The sequence below is a fragment of the Trachurus trachurus genome, assembly GCF_905171665.1.
Source record: "Trachurus trachurus genome assembly, chromosome: 10".
NCBI lineage: Eukaryota > Metazoa > Chordata > Actinopteri > Carangiformes > Carangidae > Trachurus > Trachurus trachurus.
Genome location: NC_139894.1, coordinates 8,669,175 through 8,691,514, shown reverse-complemented (window position 1 = coordinate 8,691,514; position 22,340 = coordinate 8,669,175). Strand labels below are relative to the sequence as shown.

The window sequence follows — 22,340 nt, the reverse complement described above, 5'->3', positions numbered from 1 at the left end:
GTGGGGACAGTACTTATTCTTTATTTCTTTGTCGACAGCAGAGGACACTAACAAAAACAAGCATACCCTCATCCCGGACCCGCAGGCAAAACCGCACTCGGAAGGTGAGGACGAAGAAGACACAGCGGCCTGTCAAGTAAACATTCAGCGGTGGACGTTAACCCCGCCCACCGCGATTTTATCAGTTGAACTGGAACTGCAAAGGACTCGGTTATGGAAGAAAAGATAAGCAAGGGAACTGCCAGTGTTTCGTGTTTTGTTTTATCTGACTGTAGCTTATCTTAATGAACTACATTGTTGTTGTCATGGCTACTATAAAATGAACCCAACAGTTGATGTGTTGGAAATGAGCTACCTTATGTTGTTGACAAAAGTTTTAAGCACTTTGGATTGGGATGCATCATGCATAGCATAGCATAGCTGCTAGTCAATAGTGACACAATCCGTTCTGAGTAAGTTAATATTTCACAACTCAAGTAACAAGTTAAAAAAAAAGGTAAAAAGGTTATTCTTGGGTAAAGGCCTGATGAATATTTGACCTGTTTTTGCTGATATTTGTTTTGTGATCTCAGTGCATTCGGTAACATGCACAGAAATTTTATTGTTAGCAGGTAGCTTGTGTGTGTGTGTGTGTGTGTGTGTGTAGGGGGGATTTAGTTAGGACAATCGTATGTAACATATCATTTTAATTTATTGAGATGCATGTTTTAACATGGGCCCCAGGCTGTTGTTGTTGCTGTTGCATTAGTGACAGCTAATGGGGATCCAAATAAACAAATAAACACTAATGTTTGTCAGATTCTTGTTGAATGGGAAAGCTGAATAGTTCAGTAGTATGATATTTGACTACTGTGTTTTGTTTATTTCCAGGCTACAACCAACCTAGTGAGAGCTGAAGCCATAGGAGAAGATAACAAAGAGAGAGGTGTAGGAGCCAAAGAGCCAACATGGCGCCATGATGGGACAGTCAGGTGAGGCGGAAGCAACAGGTGAGGTTGACAGCAAACAGAGATAGAGCTGAGTTTGTGATTTATTTGTCACAAAGTACAGTTGTCAGGTGAAATGTTTGCAGTGGAGCACCTTATATATGGTGAGCAGCAGTATAGGCTATGTGATTATTCCCATCCCTGTGACGGTGGAGCTAAAAGAGTGGGTGTGTAGGGGTCTGGTGGTGGTGGTGGTGATGCTGGAATGGCTTGTTGAGGCCGGGGCGCTCTGTACAGACTGTATGTCCTAATTACTGACCTCATTCTGTCTGTAGTTATTTGGATCACACCCTTTTTCATCCTTATGCATGGGGGGGAACAGCAGTTTTCCAAGCCCTGGGAACAACAAATTACATTTCCCTCTCAAACATACAGTACACCCTATATATTTTTGCATATATTTCTGGAAGTTAATATCTCCAGGGAAGGCTTTACAGCATGGTGAAGGCTCTAACAAAATTTGACCAGTGACAGGATGTGTGATGATCCAGAGTAAGTAATTGCAAATGAATGAAACTGTAATCCAAAACTTTAGCAGATGGTTGTTAACCTTTGTCAAATATTTTTTCAATTTTAATTAAAATAAACCCTCCTTTAATTTAATATGAAATAAACACTGCCAGTAAATGTAAACCGATCATGAAAGATGACTAAGACACCATAGAAACTAATTTGGTCTCACCTGTCCCTGGGGACACTTGAACGTGGAGAAAAGGTTAACCCTTGTCACTCTTTTTTAAGGTCACACAAAGGCAACTAGATCCATGAGGTCACAGTCTCCTCTTTGACTGACAGCGAGTGAAAGATAACACTGCATGCGGATGAGGAAGTGTGTCCTGTTAGCTTTCCCCTGTGACACAGCAGCATCAAGACGTGCCAGGAGTTTTAGTTGTAGTGGCCAGAAAATAGGAAGCCTCCATCTGAGCCACAGATCACCTGTGAGGAGAGCAAAGACACACACCTGGTGGTAAGAGCAGAAACTAAATACTGTTGTTTATTGCTCTGTATTGATTCAGATTGTATATGTAGCATATGTATGTTTTAAAATGTGTTTCTTTCTCTTCACAATGTTTTTAATGCTTGTCCTCCGTCAGTGAAAAGGATGGTGAGTGTTAAAGTGAATTTCAAAGCGTGGTCAAACCTGTGAGGATTGTGTTTCTGTTTTCTTCAAAATAGTTAAAAATAAGGACCAGTGTGTTTTAGCCACAGCACCAGAACTAAAATAGATGTTTGTGTAATGATGTGTGGACTGGTCTCGACTCTTGAAAGGTCACTGCCTTTTCAAGCCACAGTGAAACTCTCACTGCATGATCAGTCCTGCACAATACACATCTCAAATAGCTGTCAGTACAGCCCCCTGATTTGCATGCAGACTTGAACTTTTATTTTTTCATAAATGTAACTGAATTTGCATCACACTGCATCCTGGTTTTTCCCACTTTCTTTCTGTGAAGACTTGATCTTTAAAGAGACTCTGACCCCTCGATAATTATTAATTTGCAGAAAGGGCTCACGGAGATGATGCACTCATCAGTAAAACATTACAACTCATGCAGTACACACACCCGGTGGCAGGAAAAGAGAGGGCACAGCTTCATCTGATATCCTTGATTTGATTTTATCCTCTCCAGCTTGTTGAGAGACCTGAGACTGTCTGATGAGGATAAGTTGATTTAAGGAGTAAAGCGATGGCAAGAACTCAGTTTCAGTTGATGACAGTGGTCTAATTTGTACCATATTGTATTACCACGAGCATGGAAACTAACAGGCACGAGTGTCTATTGTATCCCCACTGGGTTACAATTTCATCAAAGGATAGCTGGGAGACAATGCTCCCTGATGGCACTTTGGCTAGTTGCTGTACTTTTTTCAAAAAGTTGAGAAGAACTGAGTGGAAAAAGAGCTTTGAGATCCACATTGGCTTCAACCACTGATTTGAGAGGCCTCCATTCTGCTCATTAGACCCACTTCACGTTTGTTGATTAGTGGCACTTAAAAGATACTCCTGACTGTGAGAGTCAAGAAAACAGGAATTAGGCTACTGATGCACACAGTGTAAAGAACCGGCTCCAGACCATCAAGAATAATCTATATAAGTAGTTCTGACGACTCTAAAGTTGCCCAAAAGTTTAAGTGTAAAGTTTTTAGGAACTATGAGTAAAAGTTATGTGGTTGTGTGCGGGTGTGCTCATCCATTATTACCTGTTTCCAACTTGTAGATAATGTTCATGACTGTGTTCAAATCGTAAGGTTCAGTGCCATTAAAGAGGAACTATGCAAGATTTGTAACCTAATTTAACAGCTTCGGAGTAATTGTGATGGTTAAATGACTTGTTACAGAGAGAATGGCGGCTCTCTGCCTTCCACTTAGCGTCTCTTGGCCAAAAACCAACATTGTAATATCAGCGCCTCTGTCCCAGATCTCATCTCGCTAGAAACATGGACTGCTTAACGGCACTACACCACACAAACACGCTCTGTGATATGTGATCGCTCAGACATCGCTCCATGGATTGCCTTCTCTCCGGTTTAGCTGTGAGGTTTTATGACAGTGAAAATACTACAAACTGTAGGGGGAGCTCTATAGAGAGAAAAAAAACAAAACAGCAAAAAGTGACCGGACTTGCATAGTTCCCATTTAACCCCAGATTGTTTGGGTATGGCGTTACAGTATGTCATTGGTGATGAGCGGTATTTTTATTGTTAAATTATCATCTCAGTCATCAAACACTGACCTTACATGGTCAGATTCCGTAACACTCAGGGGTTGTTAATAGGGGAATCTTCGCCATATTTCTATGCTAATATGCAAATGCCTAACAGGTATAATGCTTATTACATTCACCATCTTGAGTTCATTAATTAGCAGTGGTCGTAAAGTACAGCTGAAACTGATGGTAATTAGTGCTGCAGATGTATGGTCGTAAAACAACGCTTGAACGTTGAAATTTAATTTTCACCTGATGATGCCCCAGATGAAAGTTTGGAGGCTTGTCAAAGTCAGTATGATCAGTCCTCTGTCAACGTCAGGACAGCATAATAGTTGTTGACACATCTCACTCTATAGCTTCAATGCTGACTATGTAGTAGCACTACTGTAGATGAAAAGCTAATGCAGGATGCTGGAAAGTGAAACCCTTGACCTGCTGACATGAGCATCCACAGAGAAGATTACAAGAGAAACACATTGACAGCGTGCCATTTTTCTAGCATTGACGTCTTTGGAGAGGAGGAAGGACAAGAACGCTAAATTGTTGAGAAACGACAGGACATTATGTAAATAAGTTCAATAAGTGCTGATTCACACCCTGGAGCTGAAAGAGAGTTTAGAGATTCAGAGAGTGATTTTCCTGCAGAATGAGACGTGTATTCATCTCTAAGGAGAGACTGTGGCGTCATATTTAAAACTCAGTTGCATGATGCACGTAGGCTGGATCAAGACTGGGACACTTGAAAGTAAACATCCTCATATTCACGGAAGAGGTTGTTCTCTTGAATAGATCATAACACACACAAGCCAGACAGTGTCTGAAAACAGATGACCAACAAAAGAAATAATAAGCAGAAACCTTGAGCGGGATGCGGGGGAGACAATATTCTTTTCTCTGAGTAGAGCGTGAAGCGAGGCTGCAGCTGCGACAGATGTTTTATTGCCTTTTCTTTAATTTATGTTTTCCCAAGAGAACAATCAGGACACCAACAAGTCAGACACAGCACATTTTGCAAATGATAACCATCACACAACGCAGCAGTCAGATTTCATTTGAGCTCATACTTAGAGCTTTGGCCTTTAGCAATATTTTTTATAGTGCAGCTACCAACACCAGGCATTTGCATCAATTTTCTGTATAAATTTTTTATGTCCAAAAAATTAAACATTAAGTATTTATGTCAGGGAATTGCTTGAAATATCATATAGATCATAGCAGAGCACCAAAATCCTTAGTTGAAATTGTGTTTTTATTATTAAAGTGCATCTAATTTTATGTCTTTTAGTTGAGAATTCATCTATATATAATGTAATTAAACAATTTAAACAATAAAAGGCATGAACATGCTGTAAATTTCAGTGGCAGACAAATATTCACATTACATTCAAGCAAACCAACATATATAACTTAATATCTTAAAAACTATATGTGAAGAACTGGTCACATTTGATAGTAGCTGTGTAAAACACGCATATATTTGGGCATTAAAATAAAACCCCCCCATCCCCTCATCAACACTTTCTTGTTTTTGTTTTTTTACTTACCAACACTGCTGGAAAACAGTGTGTTAACATGTGATCTTGATCTCTCCCCGCAGGCGTACAGAGGCAGCGTGAGACCATTCGTCAACTTCAATGCCAAACACGATTCTGAGGTTCTCCATAAGGCCATGAAAGGAATCGGTCAGTTGCCTTGTAAAACATTTACTTTTGCCAATCCACTGTGATGTACTCTGCTGTACAATATTTAGTTTAAGAAAGAAAAAACCCAAATCCTGTGCATGCTGGAAAGTTTTTCATTTTTCATTTTCACTTTATTGCAAAGGCAGATGGCAGCGAGATGCCAAAAATCCCTTCACCTTCTGGAGGGTTTATTTTTTTAATACATCATCTCACCTTGTCCCACCTACATCAGGTTGATTTACATTTGTCCACAAGTCATTATTGATGAATACATTAGGGGTTGTTTAATCAATGCTAATGTTTTTCTTTGCTCCTCTGTGAATCCAGGACAACAATAAAACACAGAAACGACACGGCTGTCAGGAGAGCTGAACCATGTGCTTTCTGTGTGCAAGTTCATAGCTGTGCTGTCCTGTTGTGTTTGGTCTAATTAGAGGAAAAGTTTGAAACCTGAGCTTTTTTTGGGGGGGGGGCATCCACACATACATCACAACACCAACTGTCCACAAAATGTTCTGCAACAAGAGAGTAATGAGCCACTTAATGACCCATCACCAAACACTGAGACAATAAATAATGGAGCTTCCTATAATGTGATGGCACAACCAGTGGGTGGACGTTATGGTTTCAAACTTTTGTGAATAAATGAAACATAATAAAGTGCAAATGTGGATGATACATATACAGTAGCTGATGCTAAATAAAGAATAATGACCCATTTCAATTGAAGTCATATGTGAGGGTTCACTGGTGTATTCAGGTTTTTTTTTTTTCATCCAGTCTAGCTTTGTTTTTCAGTCATAAAATCAGTAGTATTTCATGTAATGACCAATTCTAATCACACTAAAGTTGCCTCACAACAACACTGTGCCAAGAAAATGCCTCCTTGTTCATTTCAGGTCTCACCCTAGGGCTTCGTCCCACAAAGAAACAGACCCAAGCTAAAGTTTGTTTTAATATGTGATCTGACCCTGCAGAGATGAGAAAACAGCCGTGTCTGATGACTTTGTAGAGTTAGAAACCTTTGCATCACTGTGCCTTTAACATACGTATATTTCCTCATTTGTTTTTCCCTTCCTCATTTGTACCTGTAGCAACACAGCTTCTTGTTTGTCTGTGAGCTTTGCTAGTCAATCTTAGAAGAATACAAACCTGCCCATGTGTGAATTACTCCTGTCCATATTTGACACAAAGGGCTTGGTTCCTAATTTGATTTTAATTGAAGTTTAAAGCCTTTTGAATCGTCAAAATGGCCCATAATGCCTAGAGCATAATCCTATGCTGAACTCTGTGAACCTAGTGGGCGTTATGAGATTTATCATTTTAATGTTTTTACAATGTAAGTCTTGTGTCGTGCAGCTTTTGTCTTGGTTTAAAGCTGCTCACCTCAGTATGGATTAATTTTTTAATTGGTTGGCCCCCTGATATCACTTTCTTTTCTCATGTGATCTAATGTTAATTGCAGAGATACACAATTGAAAACTGCAATCCAAACGTCCTCCAGCAGTCATTAATGTTAATCAATGGGTGAATTGATGACTGAATTAAAGGGGAATTACGACTGCTACGTTTGACCCCCACTGACCACCAGGACCTCCCTTGCCCCTTTTATCTCCTGCTCATACGTCACTCAGTTTTAGCACTCTCATGTCACTCAATGTAATGTGCAATTAAATAAAGTGACAAAGGGAGGAGAACAATGATGACCCAAGCAGACCAGCTGTCATAGGCTGTCAGTACAGATAAGAAAAGCTTCGTGCCATAACTGCCCCGGCAAAATCTCCCAAGAAAATATTGCGTGCTGCTCTTGAGCTTGTTTGTCCATCTGAGCCGTTTTCTCTCAGGTGCCGATACATTTCAGGATCTATTGATTATAAGATCATGTGCCTGGCCAGTCCTTTTGAATCCAGATCTCTTGGTTTAAGCGGGTTGGCTTCTCATATGGGAGTATATATGGCAAGCTGTCAATTATTCTCCACCAGGTAGAAGGCTCCTGCTAGATGTTTGGTGTCACTGGAAAAATGCTTTATTTTGCCTTTTGTTTATTGAAAAAGAAAAAATAGTAATAAATAGCATTTTTCCATGTTCCAGTGAGTGTTTCTTTCTGTAGCCCACAGATTAATTGTCCATGTGTTTTTGTATTTAATGCAGTTTTCTTTTTTTAATTTCTTGTCCAGGTACGGATGAAGACGTCATCCTGATGCTCCTGACGGCACGTAGCAGCGATCAACGCCAGCAAATTAAGGCAGCGTACAAAAAGGCCTATGGAAAGGTAAGGTGAGCCGCCGGGAATGAAACAGAGCTGATGACAACCAGCAGTCACATGGATGGATGGTTACAGGTCGTGTCAGCGTCTGTGCCCCCACCCACCCACCAGCACTCAAGTGACACTCAATATAACAGATGTTTATTAGTTTTTCTACCTATTCCTCGTTTTCCTTTTCCTAAAGGATGAGTCTGATATTCTTCATTTTTCTTATTCTCAACTGTTCAATGAAAAGACCAAAGCCAACAATCTATCTATCTCAGCACTGGTTCCTATTGAAAACATAAGAAGGTCCAAACACATGCTGAAAGGTTTCCAGAAACAGCTGCAGGCATTTCAGTGTTCAGTAGACATTACTACTTTCAGCCAAGGATTAATACATATTGATGCTCCAGAGCAGCGTTTACCATCCTGAGGGAAGTTAGGGGTCCCAAGATTATCAGCAGGATATGACAGGGATGCAACATGTGTTAAATTTTCAGACATCCTTCTAATCTATCATTATTTATTTATGTTTAATTTTAGACCTGGTTAAGCTCAAGTAAACGTACTGTATTGTTTTGGCAGGATGATAATGTTTGGAAGCATTGTTCAAATCCAGTATCACGAGTATTGTGAGATACGGTAATCATCATGATTTCTATCTGATTAAAGGACAAAGTCATTTCAAAACACATGTTGAATGAATTATTTCCTCCTCCAGTGATTGAAAGTGAATGCTGTACTTTTTAAAATATTAAACTTAAGTATATCCATTTTAAATTACTTAAGAGGAAAGGGAAATATCTTTTTATTATTTTTATTCCAATACATTTATTCACAGCTGTAGCTCTGAAGTGACTCAGATCAAACCGGTGCTTCCAAGTGAAGTGTGTGAGCAGTTGTGGCTCTTCGTCATATTTCCGGTGTCGCTGCGTGTTTGTGTGTGTGTGTGTGTGTTCTAAAGAAACATTCCCCTCTAGACCTCTCAGAAGCTTTAATTCAAACATGTTTGAGACTCATAGCAATATAATTATCAGTCACAGATGAGAGAATCATCAATCCACCCCCTATTTATATAGATACCGGTAGCTTTATTTGCGGGAACTCCAAGTCCAATGATAAAAAAAAAAAAAAAACAGGCAACATGTATATATATAATATATATGTGTGTGTGTGTACCTCCTATCAATCACAGGTGCTATTTGTCTGCACAATGAACAGAGGCAGGAAGATCAATTTCCCTGTGTCTCAGTGGACCAGAGCTCAGTGCAGTCGGTTACAGCACATGGACATTGTGCCGTCCCCTGCCCTCACTGTTCTATCACACTGTCAGGATATTTTATGACCACCTGTGGACTGAAAAACCGGAGTGAATTTGCTTGCTTTCTGTGGAGGTTATTGAAAAGCATCCTGGCAAATGTAATTGCTTCCTGAAGTGTAAATAGATGCAGTTTCTGAGATACAAGGTACATCAGAAAATCAGCAAGTAGCCTCTGGAATAACCTCCCGAGCATCACCGCAGAATGAGCCTATTTGTTTTTATCACTATTCAGAGCGATCAGAGCAGATTTTATGACGTGTTGTAAAATGAAATAATTGCAAGAGATACTGCTTGTTTGCAATAACACCAGAAAGCAAAAGTGGTGGCAGACAGTCGAGACAAAAACAGATGGCAGTCATGTCTGTTCAGAGAGCGTGCTCCTGTTTCTCTGTTCGGTTTCTTTTTCATTTTCTACATAAACTGAACGTCTGGCCCTGTAATGAACCTTTTGATGAGTTTTTTGTTTGCTTGTGTGTTTGTTTATGAGAATGTCTTTTTGACTTTTAAGAGGTGCAACAACTTAAACAGGAAAGCGGAAAAAGAAAGATGGATTATTGGACTTGGTCTGGATATTGAGTTGTAGTGGCCAAGCACATTGGATCATAGGATCCCATGGGTGTTTTGTATACACACACACACACAAATAACCCAGGAATATGCAATTACCCTCTTTTCTTCAATGTCATGTAGGTTGCAGCTCATTACAATGCCCAAATATGACTCACTGCATACAAAAGTCAAGTTAGACGGATCTGTCTGTGTTTAATACTGTACGTTCTCTTTGACGAGTTGGTAGATGGAGGAGATATTGTACAGTTTTTGCAGGTCATCATCCCCTCGTATTAACCTTTTCCAGCCTTAAAATCTCAGCAGAGCAGTGAAATTTTAAAAGAAGAATCTGAAAGTTCTCTCTTTTTTATTTTACGTTTATCCCTTCTCGGTCAGTTTTATGTAATATTTGAATAAAACAAACGTTGCATTTCAAGTTAAGAAACATCTGAGATTCTTAAGTATGGCTTTGCCTCCAGCAGTTTTCCCAGTCACTGTACTGAAATTATATTTGTATGAACTGACTCATCATTTAAATGATGTTAAAGTTGAGCTCTATACAAATGCAATTAATATTGTTTTTGTTCCCGTTGTCATTAATCTCTATTATTTGACCGCAGGACTTGGTGAGCGCACTGAAATCAGAGCTTGGTGGGCTGTTTGAGACTCTGATTGTGGCCTTGATGACCCCGCCTGTATCGTATGATGCTTCTCAACTGCACAACGCTCTCAAGGTGAACTACTGAAAGATTACTCAGCTGCTCCTGTTCACTTCCATCCAGATTGCAGGTCTCGTATATAAATGAGCCCAAACCCTCAGAGGACACAGTTTATTTTGTGCTGTTTTTTGCACAGATGCTCCAACATTTATTGTGGAAACTTTCAATTGAGCTACAGACCTGTCTCAAAGAAAAATGTTTCAACTTGTCATTTCTGTAAAAGAAAATAATTGTTAGATAATCCAAATGATGAAGGCTCCCTTCTATTGAAGCCTTGCCAATGGACCAGCAGGCACAACACCAGCGCCCTGGCACTGGATCACAGAACTGGAACTCGGCCATTATCGATGCTTTTAATTAAACTTGTGATTGACAAGTTTAAATGTCTGCCATGCAACAGGTCTGTTTCATGCTGATATGGTCTTTGTTCCACTTACTCAGTGTTTCACACAGATGTTCTCCACCCTCTTTCTGAAGAACTAAGATAAATGCTGCAGGATGGATAAACACTCCACAGAAAATTTTTATGTGGACAGTGAATCAATCAACTTGTGTTTGATTTGGAAAGAGAGTTATTACCAAACTATGAAGCTCTACTGAGTTTTGATGTTTATTTTCGGCTCATATTTCTGGAGTTACAAATATACTGTATGGTTCAGTCCAACCTCATCTGCCCTCCATCAAAAAAAAAAAGAAAGAAAGCTCAGATGAACCCACTCGCTGTACAGCAGCAAATGTCACAAAGAGGTCAGAGGAAAGTGAATATCAGACTGAAACCTCCCTGGTGCCCAGGACCATGTCTCCAAATGAAAGCTATTGTTGCTAATGGAAGTTATTATCAAATAGCTATTTTATAAAGGGAGTATATGAAGCAGTGGGTCATTGATTCCTATGTGGCCAAAATAATCACATAACACAATCTACGATCTGAGGACTCGAGCGTTTTTGAAAAGATAAAACAATCACGACTTGTATATTTTAGTATTCAGTAGCTCCTGCCGCTTCTCACTCAATGACAGCTTGCGAATGCTGAATGTCAAGGTTGAAAATTGGGAACGAAGGGGAAGACACGAACCAATTAATTTGTGGCACAAAAGATTCATGTTATTATTTTTCTAAAAAAAAAAGAAAACATGCAAACATTATTTTTGCTGTTGCTGCACTTGACTTGAGGATCAAACTGAGAATAGCTCATACCATTCCTTCACACTCACAAGAAACACATTCTTTAAGTATGATGAAAATCATCTTTCATATGGTGTCGTCTTCATAAATTGATTCACCTGACCTTTCTCCCTGTATGAGCTTCAAATCTATTCAAGGTCGGAGGTTAAGGATGCTGTTTTTATTGCAGTGATGGAACTAAAGGAACCTTCTTCACTCTCTGTAACACTTTGCAGGTGGCTTTGTGCATTATTTTCCTTCATATCCATCTTCTGTTCTCCTCATGTGGCTCAAATGGATTATGAGTTCTGACATCATTTTATTTTTTCAGGTATTACATGCATGTCCCAGCCTCATAAAGTTTGGAGGAAATTAGGTTTAGCAAACTCCTGAGTTGTCTCACAGGTTACAGTGGAACGTTTTTGTTTCTCATTACTCTTTAAACACATTCACACTTGCATTACCAGCGAAAATGAAATGTTCAATCACAGTCAAAGGCAAAGCATCGAGGACTCGGCCTCGGCCTTGGTATTCCCATCACATCCATTGCTCCATTTGTTTGGTATGTGAGACTTTTTATTTGCTGCAGGTTAATTACAGCAAAGAGAAGAAAGCCTCAGAGCTCACTCTCCAAAGTACTGCACCCCTTCTCACCTTAATTGCATACCTCAGCTCTCAAACAAACTATGCATCTCATTCTCTTGAATTTTTCTTTAAGCATTTTTAAACCAATGTCATTTTTGATCACAAATGCCTCTTTAAAAAAAAAAAACAAGATTTGGGATAAAAGGAAAAAAGATAAGTCTGAGAAAACACTGCCACAAAAATCCATATGGTTTCATATCGAGTTCATCAACACACTGTTGTTTTGTTTGCTTCCCTTTAGGGCGCTGGGACTGATGACGAAGTGCTGATTGAGATCCTGGCCTCGAGGACCGGAGAACAGATTAAAGACATCATCAAGGTGTACAAGAAAGGTGAGTTACTCAGCTGAGAAAGAGAAACAAAAACAGAAAGTATGTTACCGGTCGTTGTGATTGTGTTTTCTTTTCAGCATGGCCTTCAGAACATTTTCAATGATGTTCTGTTTTGGTGAATGTTTAGTGAAGTTTAGACACAAATAGACTCAGCCTGGGTTAAAGCAGAAGTGAGTGATCCGGTCGTTTTCGCTAATGCTGCGTTCCAGGCAGGCTTTTGAAATCGTAAATTACAGCTTCAAGTCACAACTTACGACTTTGTAGCGTTTCAGGCAACCCACTCGTGTTTTTCCGACCTGTTTTACCGGTGAAAGTCACTATAACGGCCACTCGTAACTTCCGACCGGTGAACTCGTACCAGATCGAACTGGTACCACTTCACGGTCGGAAAAATACGAGTTTCCTTGAACGCACCATAACAGTCCTCGTCGCTACGTCACCACATTCACGGCGTTCCTTGGCTGCACACACAGCCCTGCATGCCGTTCTCTCTCCTCATTGGATAAAAACTGTAGGATACGATAAATGTTTTCTCTTCGGCTCAGAGCAGAGCAGAGGGACTGAGAGACCCGTGTTTCAGTCCAAACACTCTATGTAAGTGATTGCTGTCGGAAGATATAACTATTTAAGACTTATATTAACACAAATATATCACTCACTTCTGCTTTAAATTGTGAATAAGATTAAGTGAAGTTTGTTGTCTGAGTTTTGAATAATTGCCAGCTCAATAAGCTCATATCAAAATCCCATAAGTAGCTTTCATCATTTGCACATCAACAAGTTTCATCTGATACTTAAATATGAAAACTTCTGCCTGAATAGATCTGTATAATTTTTAGTGTGGAGTTCTCCAGTGATTTGAAACCAGGATGCCAGTGTGTGATTTGATTTGATTTGATTTGATTTTACCACATTCACGCGCATCTCTTGGCTGCACACACGGAGAGGACCGCCCCTTTATGCCGTTCTCTCTCCTCATTGGATAAAGGTTGTAGGATACAAGGAAAGTTTTCTCCTCGGCTTACAGCAGAGCAGAGTGACTGACAGACCAAACACTCTATATACACTATATAAGTGATTGCCGTCGGAAGATATAACTATTTAAGACTTATATTAACACAAACATTCCGCTTACTTCTGCTTTAAGTTCACTTCTTTGCCATAAATTCAAGTGAAGTAACTCAGAAAATAAAAAAGTCATGTGATGTTGTGTTTCTATATTTTTTATAGTACAGAAGAAAACTAGATTGTAGATTGGCTGTAACGGGTTGACATATATATTTTTTGTCATATAGATTTCTTCGACAATCTGTTCCGTAGTGGAACATAATACCTATTTACAGTTCACACTATGGTGCTGCACCATCTGGTTTCCACCTATAGTATCCTACATATCCTCCCGTTATCAGAGTAATGAGTACACTGCAGCTCTGTTCATACTCCAAGGTCTCACCATAGGAATGTGTCTCAGGTTTAAATTGCAACAAACCACCATGGAAAAAGTGCATGACAACAAAAGCCCAAAGCCAAAGAGGCCAATTTATTTGATCAGGGCAAAAGAGAAGGCCGCTGTGTCCGCTGGCCGACTAATCAAATCTCCACTGTCAGAGATCCTGCTGCAAAACATAGGACGGCCCACGAGGGTCGATTGCAACCATTAGTGGCTGTTGTGAGCAAGAAGCGTAAGCAATCTTCTGCCCCTCTTCTCCTCTTTCCTCCAGAGTTCGGCAGCAAGTTGGAGAAAGGTGTCTGCGGTGACACCTCGGGGCACTATCAGAAGCTTCTGGTGATCCTGCTCCAGGTAGAGAGAGAGAGAGAGAGAGAGAAGGGACTTGTGTTTCCTTTCCTGATAATGAAAACCTTTGGAGATACCATTACAAACTGGAGAGCTTAAAGTTTGGGCAGGGAAAAGAGAAGGAGGGAGGAGGGAGTGACACCACAATGCACTACGGTTGGTTTCTCAAATGTGTTTTGGTTTACAGGTGGAAATGCAATCTTCATGGCTCTGGGACACTTAGTGGATAATGTAATTGTGAGGGGTTACTTGGGTTGAGAGAGACTCTGAGCTCATCGTGTTTCCAACCACACTGACCTACTTTTGCTTCCTGTTTGTCCACCTCTCTATCTGTCTGTCTGTCTTCAGGGGAGCAGGGAGGAGGGAGTAGACGAGAGCAAGATCGAGAAAGACGCTAAGGTAAGAAGTAAGAGCATGAGAAAAACATCTCACCACCCTTTTTCTTTCTTCTTTCTTCTATCAAATAACCTCAAAGATCACTGCATTCACTACTGATCTTGTGCATATAACATTACGTCCAGTACCAACATTTAAAAAATTGTCTGTGTGCACCAAGAAAGGTTAGGAAGGTTTTTAGAAAAGTCGTAGATAGGGCAAATAAAATGTGTTTTTTTTCTCTACTGGAGCCAAGCAAATGCTCCCAGCCAAGAAAAGGGAAAAAGTCTAACACATTCTCCATCTTATGATGACATGGCAGATTGTTGCTGAAATTGAAATTAAGCAAACAAGACAATGTAACATGTTAAGTCAGTGCAGCTCACTGAGACTTGATAGTTGGTCAACATCTGCACTGTATGTAGATCATGAGGTGTAAGAATCATCCAACACTGTCTTTAGATCATTACATCTGTGAACAATTAATTTACAATAGCAGATACTGTATATGAGGAAGGAAACAGAAATTTAGAATAATGAGGTAATGTTTATTCACATGTTCGGGGACTGAACCTATGACGTTTAGTGACAACAGGTTTTCACAGCATTATTTCACTTTTATGGCCATGCTGGGATTGTTAGCTTATCACTTTCATGAAATGGTAGAATATTCTGCTTTTTTTTTTTTTTGCTTGACTGTCTTGACATTAGTGTTTTCACAGTTTTAATATTAAACTGCAACATCCGGCTGTTTAAAACTGTGGAAACAGGACAAATCCCTTTACAACAGGTAGATGGCTGCTGTACCACACCAGCAGATTCATCTTGATTTCACCGTCGTCTTTCAAATGTCAGCGTGTTGAGGATTTTATCATGTTTGCGAGCTGCTCTTCAAACTGCAGTGAAGCTAAAGGCCATGAAAGCTTTGAGCCAGCCCTCAGTCAATAGAATAAATTCATTAACCTTCAGCAGTGGAACATCAGGTTTCTTATGAACCGCCCCTCATTAGGGATCCAACACAGATACAGCAAGTGGCCCAACATGAAACTAAATGTAGAGCATGTGATTGTCATACAAGTTCCCCTCGACTGTCAACAGCATTACTGTTGAACTGCTCTGTAATCAAATTAGTATAAGGAATGCAGAATTTATTAAAATGCTTATTAGCTTGTGTTAAAAATATATAAATTAATGATTTTTTTTTTTCGTGTCATGCCACCACTGTGGGATTAAAAGTCACATTTAATGACCAATACAAAAAAATAGACAGTCCTTCCTGTTGGTATTACCTGCCACACAAGTGTGACACGTAAATAAAAAATTTAAGATTACTTTCAGTACTCATTTGTATATCGCTCTTCGTCTCATTGCCCAGGCCTTTTCAAGAAATAAAGAAAATGCAAATATATTCAACTGAAAAAGATGTTTTAGCTTCTCAGCATCATCCAACCACACAAATTCATTATTTGGATCTACCTTACTAAATAGTTTTTGTCTTATAAAGTCATAGAAAGGACAGTGTAACACAAAATGCATTTCGTCCTCCACCTCTTGGATGTCACACAAATTACAAATTCTATCGTCTTCTGCTGTACCAACATATCTGCTTTTTCTCAATATGAATATAGTGTTTTTTTCTCTCTTTAATCATTAAAAATGAGATATCTGATGATTTAGGGAACTTTTTTGTTGCAGAAAAGTTTGGAGGAAAATACCTGAAATCCAGAGTTTTTCTAAAGCAGAGACAAACTGAGTGGGGAAACAAACTTTTCTGTTGTTGTTTTGGCACAGAACAAGGTCTTACATCAGTGCTGTCATTTCTGCTCCATCTGTGCCTCCCAATAAGTCATGTCACACACAAGGTTGCTAAGTGTGTGTGTGTGTCTCTGTGTGTGTGTTTTTGCCCTTCCAGGACTTGTATGCCGCCGGTGAGGGCAAGTTTGGCACCGACGAGGACAAATTCATCACAATTCTTGGCAACAGGAGCGCAGAGCATCTCAGGAAAGGTGAGTCTGTTTGAGACGGTGTATTCCAACGTTGAGTGTTGAAGTGAGCAACATCAAAAAAGTTGCAAACAGTTACAGCAACTGTCACCCTGCAGCCATGTTATACCTCATTATACATAAATAATTCAGAAATTGCTACTGACAAATATCTCCGGAGGAATACATCGAAGAAAGACACACACAACAAATCACCAGTGGGAAAACTGAGGTCGGAGTGGAGACTGAAACACAACACTGACAAAAAAAAAAAAAAAAAGTCAAGAGAACCAGGATTTGTAGAGTTTATTCCGTTGTGATAAACAACGGCAATGAGCTCGGCAGCATCGGTCAGATTCATGGACACACAACTTGCTGAAAAATTAATGGGGAGGGACACAAGCAGCAAAACATATATCCAATTATATGATAGAAGAAATTTAGCTGAAGTTTGAATGTGACATGCAGTAGGGAGTCAGCACTGACAGGCCAAACCAAGGCCTTGAAAGTTGTTGAAAACATAAATAAACCGACATGAGACTCTTATTTTGAAAGAGTCCCAGGTTTAAATGATGTGGTATATTAGACCTACACATTTGCTTTTTTGAAAATGCTTGAATTTATGTAATCTAAATGTAAAATAAGGATTGAAGTTGTTTTATTATGATGTAACACAGAAGAGATGAGATGTGTTGAAAACATTCAGGCCTTTTTTTTTCATTCTTACTAGAAAGAGTGTTATAACTGTAATTAACCTTGATCCACGTCTCATGCGTTGCCGTGTCAGCTCTTTGTTTTTTGTGGAAATCACAATGTGGAAAGTCCTTGAAATGTCCTTGTATTGAATGTTTAAGAAGATGTGGGAACACTGTATATAAATCACTTGACACAAAACAAAGTGCTTTACAGAGGAAACTTAAATTAAGCCAAATAAAATATCCAATAGTAGAATAATAAAAAAATAAAAAAATCTTTCAGCTAATGTGAAGGAATTATTGGATAAAATGAAAGAAATATTGCAGATAAATCAATAAAGACTGCTAATATGAGATGAGATGGATAGTCTGGTTTCTTGCGACCAGAACATTTATTCTTTGCTCCTCTCTAAAATGTTTTACAGCAGAATAATGAAGTGCCGCTACTTCTTTTGCTTTGTAGACAGGACCCGTTGCTAATGGGCCGCACGACTGCATCACATGACATGTCAGGAGAGCGCGAACGTCAGCGGTGTGATTGAGCAAATAACTATCAGTTTCTGTTTGTCGCTGTTGTTTTTCTGGCGTCTCCTGCATCAGCCCCACAGTCAATCTTCCAGCCACTTGGCCGTGAAGAACTCTGGTGTCCTTCCTCTGGATCTAAATCCAGAAGAAGTGTTTGTTTAAAACGAAGTGACATGTTTCAGTCGTGAATAGGAACAAGCATCATTGGCACTTTTGGTTTATTTTTTGTTTAACCATTCATAAAATGCGACCTGTGTGCAGGCACATTCAAAATCCAAGCAACATCCAAACAGTGGTTGAATCCACCCGCACTTCATCTGGATTGTGCTCACACTTTATTTTTAAGATCACATATTATGTGATATATATCTAATCGATAAATGGGAAAGTTTAATGTGATGATTGTGCCTGTGTGCCCAAAAAATTAGAGCCAATATCAATTTAAAAACTGCAATTAAATATACAAAAGACAAAAAGTAGTTTTCTAATATAATAAGTTGAGACACATACTGTATGTTGAAAATGTCAGAACCTCTTCAATACTGGAGTGTCTGTATTCCACAGCTAAGACAACATTACTGTGTCTCTGAGGTTGTTTTGTTCTCTCCAGTGTTTGACACCTACAAGAAGCTCTATAACTCTGATATAGAGGACTGCATTAAAGGAGAGACCACTGGGAATCTGGAGAACTTGCTGCTAGCTGTTGGTAAGACCCACAATTTATCTGAACTCATCATAAACAGAAGAAAAAAACACTGACCATTTTCTTTCTTGATGTCCAAATTAAAGTGAAATACAGCAAAACATAACACCGCTTGACAGAAAAAAACAAAAAAACAAATCAATGTTAGATTAACATGACAAATATTCAGTTTTACACATACCAGAATATTATAGGGTCTCAGTTTGTTTGTTTTTTTCTTCCACAGTGAGCTGTGCCAGGAGTGTCCCAGAGTATTTTGCTGAAGGCCTGTATAAATCCATGAGGGTAAGTGACACGTCTCTTTCTCTAATACTGATGAGTCTATGTGTCCAAAACAAGACATCAGGCACCAAAAATACTCGTACAAATGCATTTCTAACAGAGAAATTGCCCCTGACACCTCACAGCCCTGCTCGGTCCTCGTTGGAAGAGTTTAACATCACTTCTTTTTTTTTTACTACTGGTTTTGACAACACTCCATTTCACTTTATACTTCGATTTTACATGTACTCCGACTCCTCCTATGTATTTGTTTGAGTGGTCAAAGGTCAATCCCTCTGTGTTATAGTAGTTTAAAGCTAAGAATGAGATGCCCCCTTTCTGAGATATACTGCTAGAGACAGGTATCTGCCCCACATCCTCTCCCAGGAACATGCCAGGGCCATGTTTCCTCCTTTTGCGTCTTAAATCTCACTCTTTAGCGGTTTTCAGACACAGCTGCAGAGGTAGGTGATGATAACAGGCGTTGTCACTGGATAACACTTTGTGTGAGAGAGGGATAGGACATCTCCCCTTAGAGGCTTTGTCCATCTTTTTAGTGTAAGCTTCTGAACTTTGTGGCTTTTACAAACAGTAAATCAAGGTAACACAATTTACGCAATTCACTAACAATATCATACAGAAACTAATGAAATTGCAGGAAAAATACATCCACAAAATCCAGCTGTACAGAGCATGCATTTGGAAATGATTGCATAAAAAGAAACCAGTGTAGGTATTGTATATAAAGAGTTGAAACACTGCAAATAAAATAGATGTACAGTATTTTTGTCATAAAGTTGAGCTCTAAGTAAAAATAATAAATCAGTGGCACGTTCCTCCTGTGTTTTCTAGCCTGTTAATCACAGCTGCTGAGTCTGTGTTTGTGTTTAGCGCGCTGGGACTGATGACGAGACCCTGATGAGGATAATGGTGTCGAGGAGCGAGCAGGACATGTTGGACATCAAAACCTGCTACAAGAAGATGTACGGACAGACTCTGTACGCCACCATCCAGGTAGCCGGCTCCCTCCGACACAAAGCCTTCGTCAATGAGATGTGGAGTCACTCTCTTCACATTTTTCCTCCTGATGTTCTGTTAAACATCCTCATTCATGCCTCTGTGGGCCTTTAAAAGCACCAGATGGGGGTACTATGGTTATGCTGCTTACACACCATTCATGTCAGTGCAGTGATGGAGTGGAGATTAGTGATTTCTTTTAAATGCCTTGTTCAGCGTGATGAGACTGCTTCACTGCTTTTCCCACCAGCCGAAGTGAATTAATCTATTCTCCCGGGGCCACGTGTTCCTACAGAGAGGAGTTATTGCCATCCTCCAATGGAAAATGCCAAGTGGCCTATATGGAATAGATAATAAATAAGATCTTATGAAAGAATCTTTAAATCCCTAAAGCTGAATATACCACTGAGGAAATATGAAATTTCACAGATTTAATAGAGTTCACATTGATATTAATGTTTCAAAATTGCTGGTTTTTATCATTTTTTCAGTTGTATTTATATTCCATGTTGGTATTTTTCATAGTGACACCTTTTTATTTCCCTTTTGTGACATCATCAGATCAGTATGTTTTACAGTTACCAATTTAAATCCCATTGATATCAACATCCAAGTCACTGTTAGATCATGGAAACTCTCAATGACACTGAGGTGCCAGAAAACACAAACAAACTTTTTTTACACTATGATGAAATTCTTCTTTTCTTCTTTATTCAGTCACATCACATAATAGCTATCGGCTCACAAACAGCCTCGATGTCTGGTGGTGTGTGAACGCTCAACAGTTGCAGACGTGGGACATTTTCCCACCACTAACTTCTCTCTCACGAGGTGTGATCATTGCAAAAAGACAAAATCTCTGCAGCGGAAAGGTTTATTGTTTTAATATTCCTGCCTCGTTACCTTTCCACCATATTACATCTCTGCAGGCTCTTTGCAAACTCCACACCTGAGACACAGCAAGCTAAGAAAGAGAAACCTCTTTCTTTCCCCTCTCTCTATATTTCATTTCACTGCTGAGTGAAGCAACATGTTGAGCCCCTGAGTCTGTCATGTGGAGCATTTGAAGCAGCTATTACTTTATGTCACAAGTGGCAGGATGGCTGCGAAGAAACCTTTTCTAGAAGTTGTATGCAAGGAAAATTTAATAGGCCTAGTTAACTCTTAATACAAACAATCCACAATAAATCTAGAATATATACAGTATATACAGTCTTTACCTGTTCTTGCCTCATAATTAAGCACTACAACCATGTGACACACCAAAAAAGTTAATTTGGGCTGAATAATGCAACTAAAAGCTGAGCAGTCAGGCTTACCATTGTGAAATAATATACAAATGCTACATGTAAATATATAAAGTAAGGAAAAATGTACCGATAAGCTCAAACATCAGGCTAGTTAGTTGTTAGTAGCCAACTGACTAGCTCAGCAATGTTCAACTAAGTAAAAGGACAACATCGTATCACGTCAGCACTCATACTCATCTATCATTGCTATCATGGTGCGACACCAGTGATCGATGACAATAGAAGCAATTTGGAGTTCAGTGTCTTGCTCAAGGGCAACTCAACATGTGGGGAGGCGGGGCAGGAGATCCGACCAGCGGAGCGACAACTGTCCACATGTCATGACAAGTGACAGAGTGATATATAGCCGTCACTGTTGGAAAACACGAACAGAGGGCTACAGGTAACAGTGAAGAAGAAACATAAACACGAGATAGAGTAGAGTGAACTTTATTCATCCCTGAAAGGAAATTCAAATGTCAGGTAGCGCATCATAAAAAAACAGAGAACAACAACCACACAGAGCATAGACAACACGAAGACATACCATAAAATAAGTGCAGATGTAAAAACTTAAAATTAAAATGAATATAAATTAGAAGTGGAAAAACGGTATGTGCACTCTGAGTGGAGTTAGTGAGGGGCTTCTTTAATTTATAAGATTAATAAAAATTTATTATGTCCGCTTTTTTGCAGGAGGACACGAGCGGAGACTACCAGAAGGCTCTGCTCTATCTCTGTGGTGGCAATGATTAATGCTGCTTTATGTGGCGTGTTGAGCAGCTCTGATACGAGACGCCGCGATGCTGCGAGACAAAGCTACACGAGAGATGAGGTTATTGATCCGGAGTTGTTGACTCCTTCTGATGTACGCTTGTTATGGATTGAATTAGTGTGAATTACCTGCCTGTCATTTTGACTTGTGACATTATCTACTGAATTAACAGACGTTGGAGTGCATTCACTTAAAAGTTTGTTTGTTTACATTAATTAGACAAAACAAACCAAATCATGTGTTCAATAAAGGTGCAGTTCTGAATTTTGCTGTAGAGATTAATGTAAGCTATGTTTTGAAATAATTAAATATTTGTCTCATGTTATTTGCTCTGGTCATTTGGCCCACTTTCCTGTCAAACTGACACAGTGTTGACAGTTGTTTACCTTGTTAGTCCACAGTGCTCACAGCATGTGTTAAATGCAACTTAGAAAATACAATACTGCTGCTGAATTATTAAATCCTACATGCTCTCCTGCACTCATTAATTACAAATGAACCGCTGATCCGGACTTAAATTACAGAGCAGCTGTCAGTGATCAATAAGTAATGGGACACTATTAGAC

The 22,340-nt window shown here is 39.4% G+C and overlaps 1 protein-coding gene across 2 annotated transcripts; it reads left to right on the top strand.

Annotated features, from left to right (window-relative positions):
* Nucleotides 1-2: 2 nt before the first annotated feature.
* On the top strand, nt 3-22,090 carry anxa5a (annexin A5a). 2 transcript variants are annotated; one of them, XM_083981052.1, is made up of 14 exons: nt 3-104; nt 871-989; nt 1,728-1,953; nt 5,295-5,379; nt 7,557-7,651; nt 10,118-10,231; nt 12,267-12,357; nt 14,079-14,158; nt 14,501-14,551; nt 16,440-16,533; nt 18,340-18,435; nt 18,659-18,717; nt 19,585-19,707; nt 21,696-22,090. In XM_083981052.1, exons 4-14 carry the CDS (start codon nt 5,367-5,369, stop codon nt 21,753-21,755), a joined length of 876 nt encoding a protein of 291 aa, XP_083837178.1. In that variant the 5' UTR covers nt 3-104; nt 871-989; nt 1,728-1,953; nt 5,295-5,366; the 3' UTR covers nt 21,756-22,090. The 2 variants fall into 2 exon arrangements, with proteins under 2 accessions (XP_083837178.1, XP_083837179.1); XM_083981053.1 differs by lacking the exon at nt 3-104 and having other exon boundaries at nt 691-971.
* The last annotated feature ends 250 nt before the right edge of the window (nt 22,091-22,340 follow it).

Coding starts and splice junctions, on each gene's coding strand:
- anxa5a (XM_083981052.1), top strand. Junction 14,159..14,500: donor TTCTGGTGATCCTGCTCCAG/GTAGAGAGAGAG, acceptor GTCTGTCTTCAG/GGGAGCAGGGAGGAGGGAGT. Junction 16,534..18,339: donor CGCAGAGCATCTCAGGAAAG/GTGAGTCTGTTT, acceptor TGTTCTCTCCAG/TGTTTGACACCTACAAGAAG.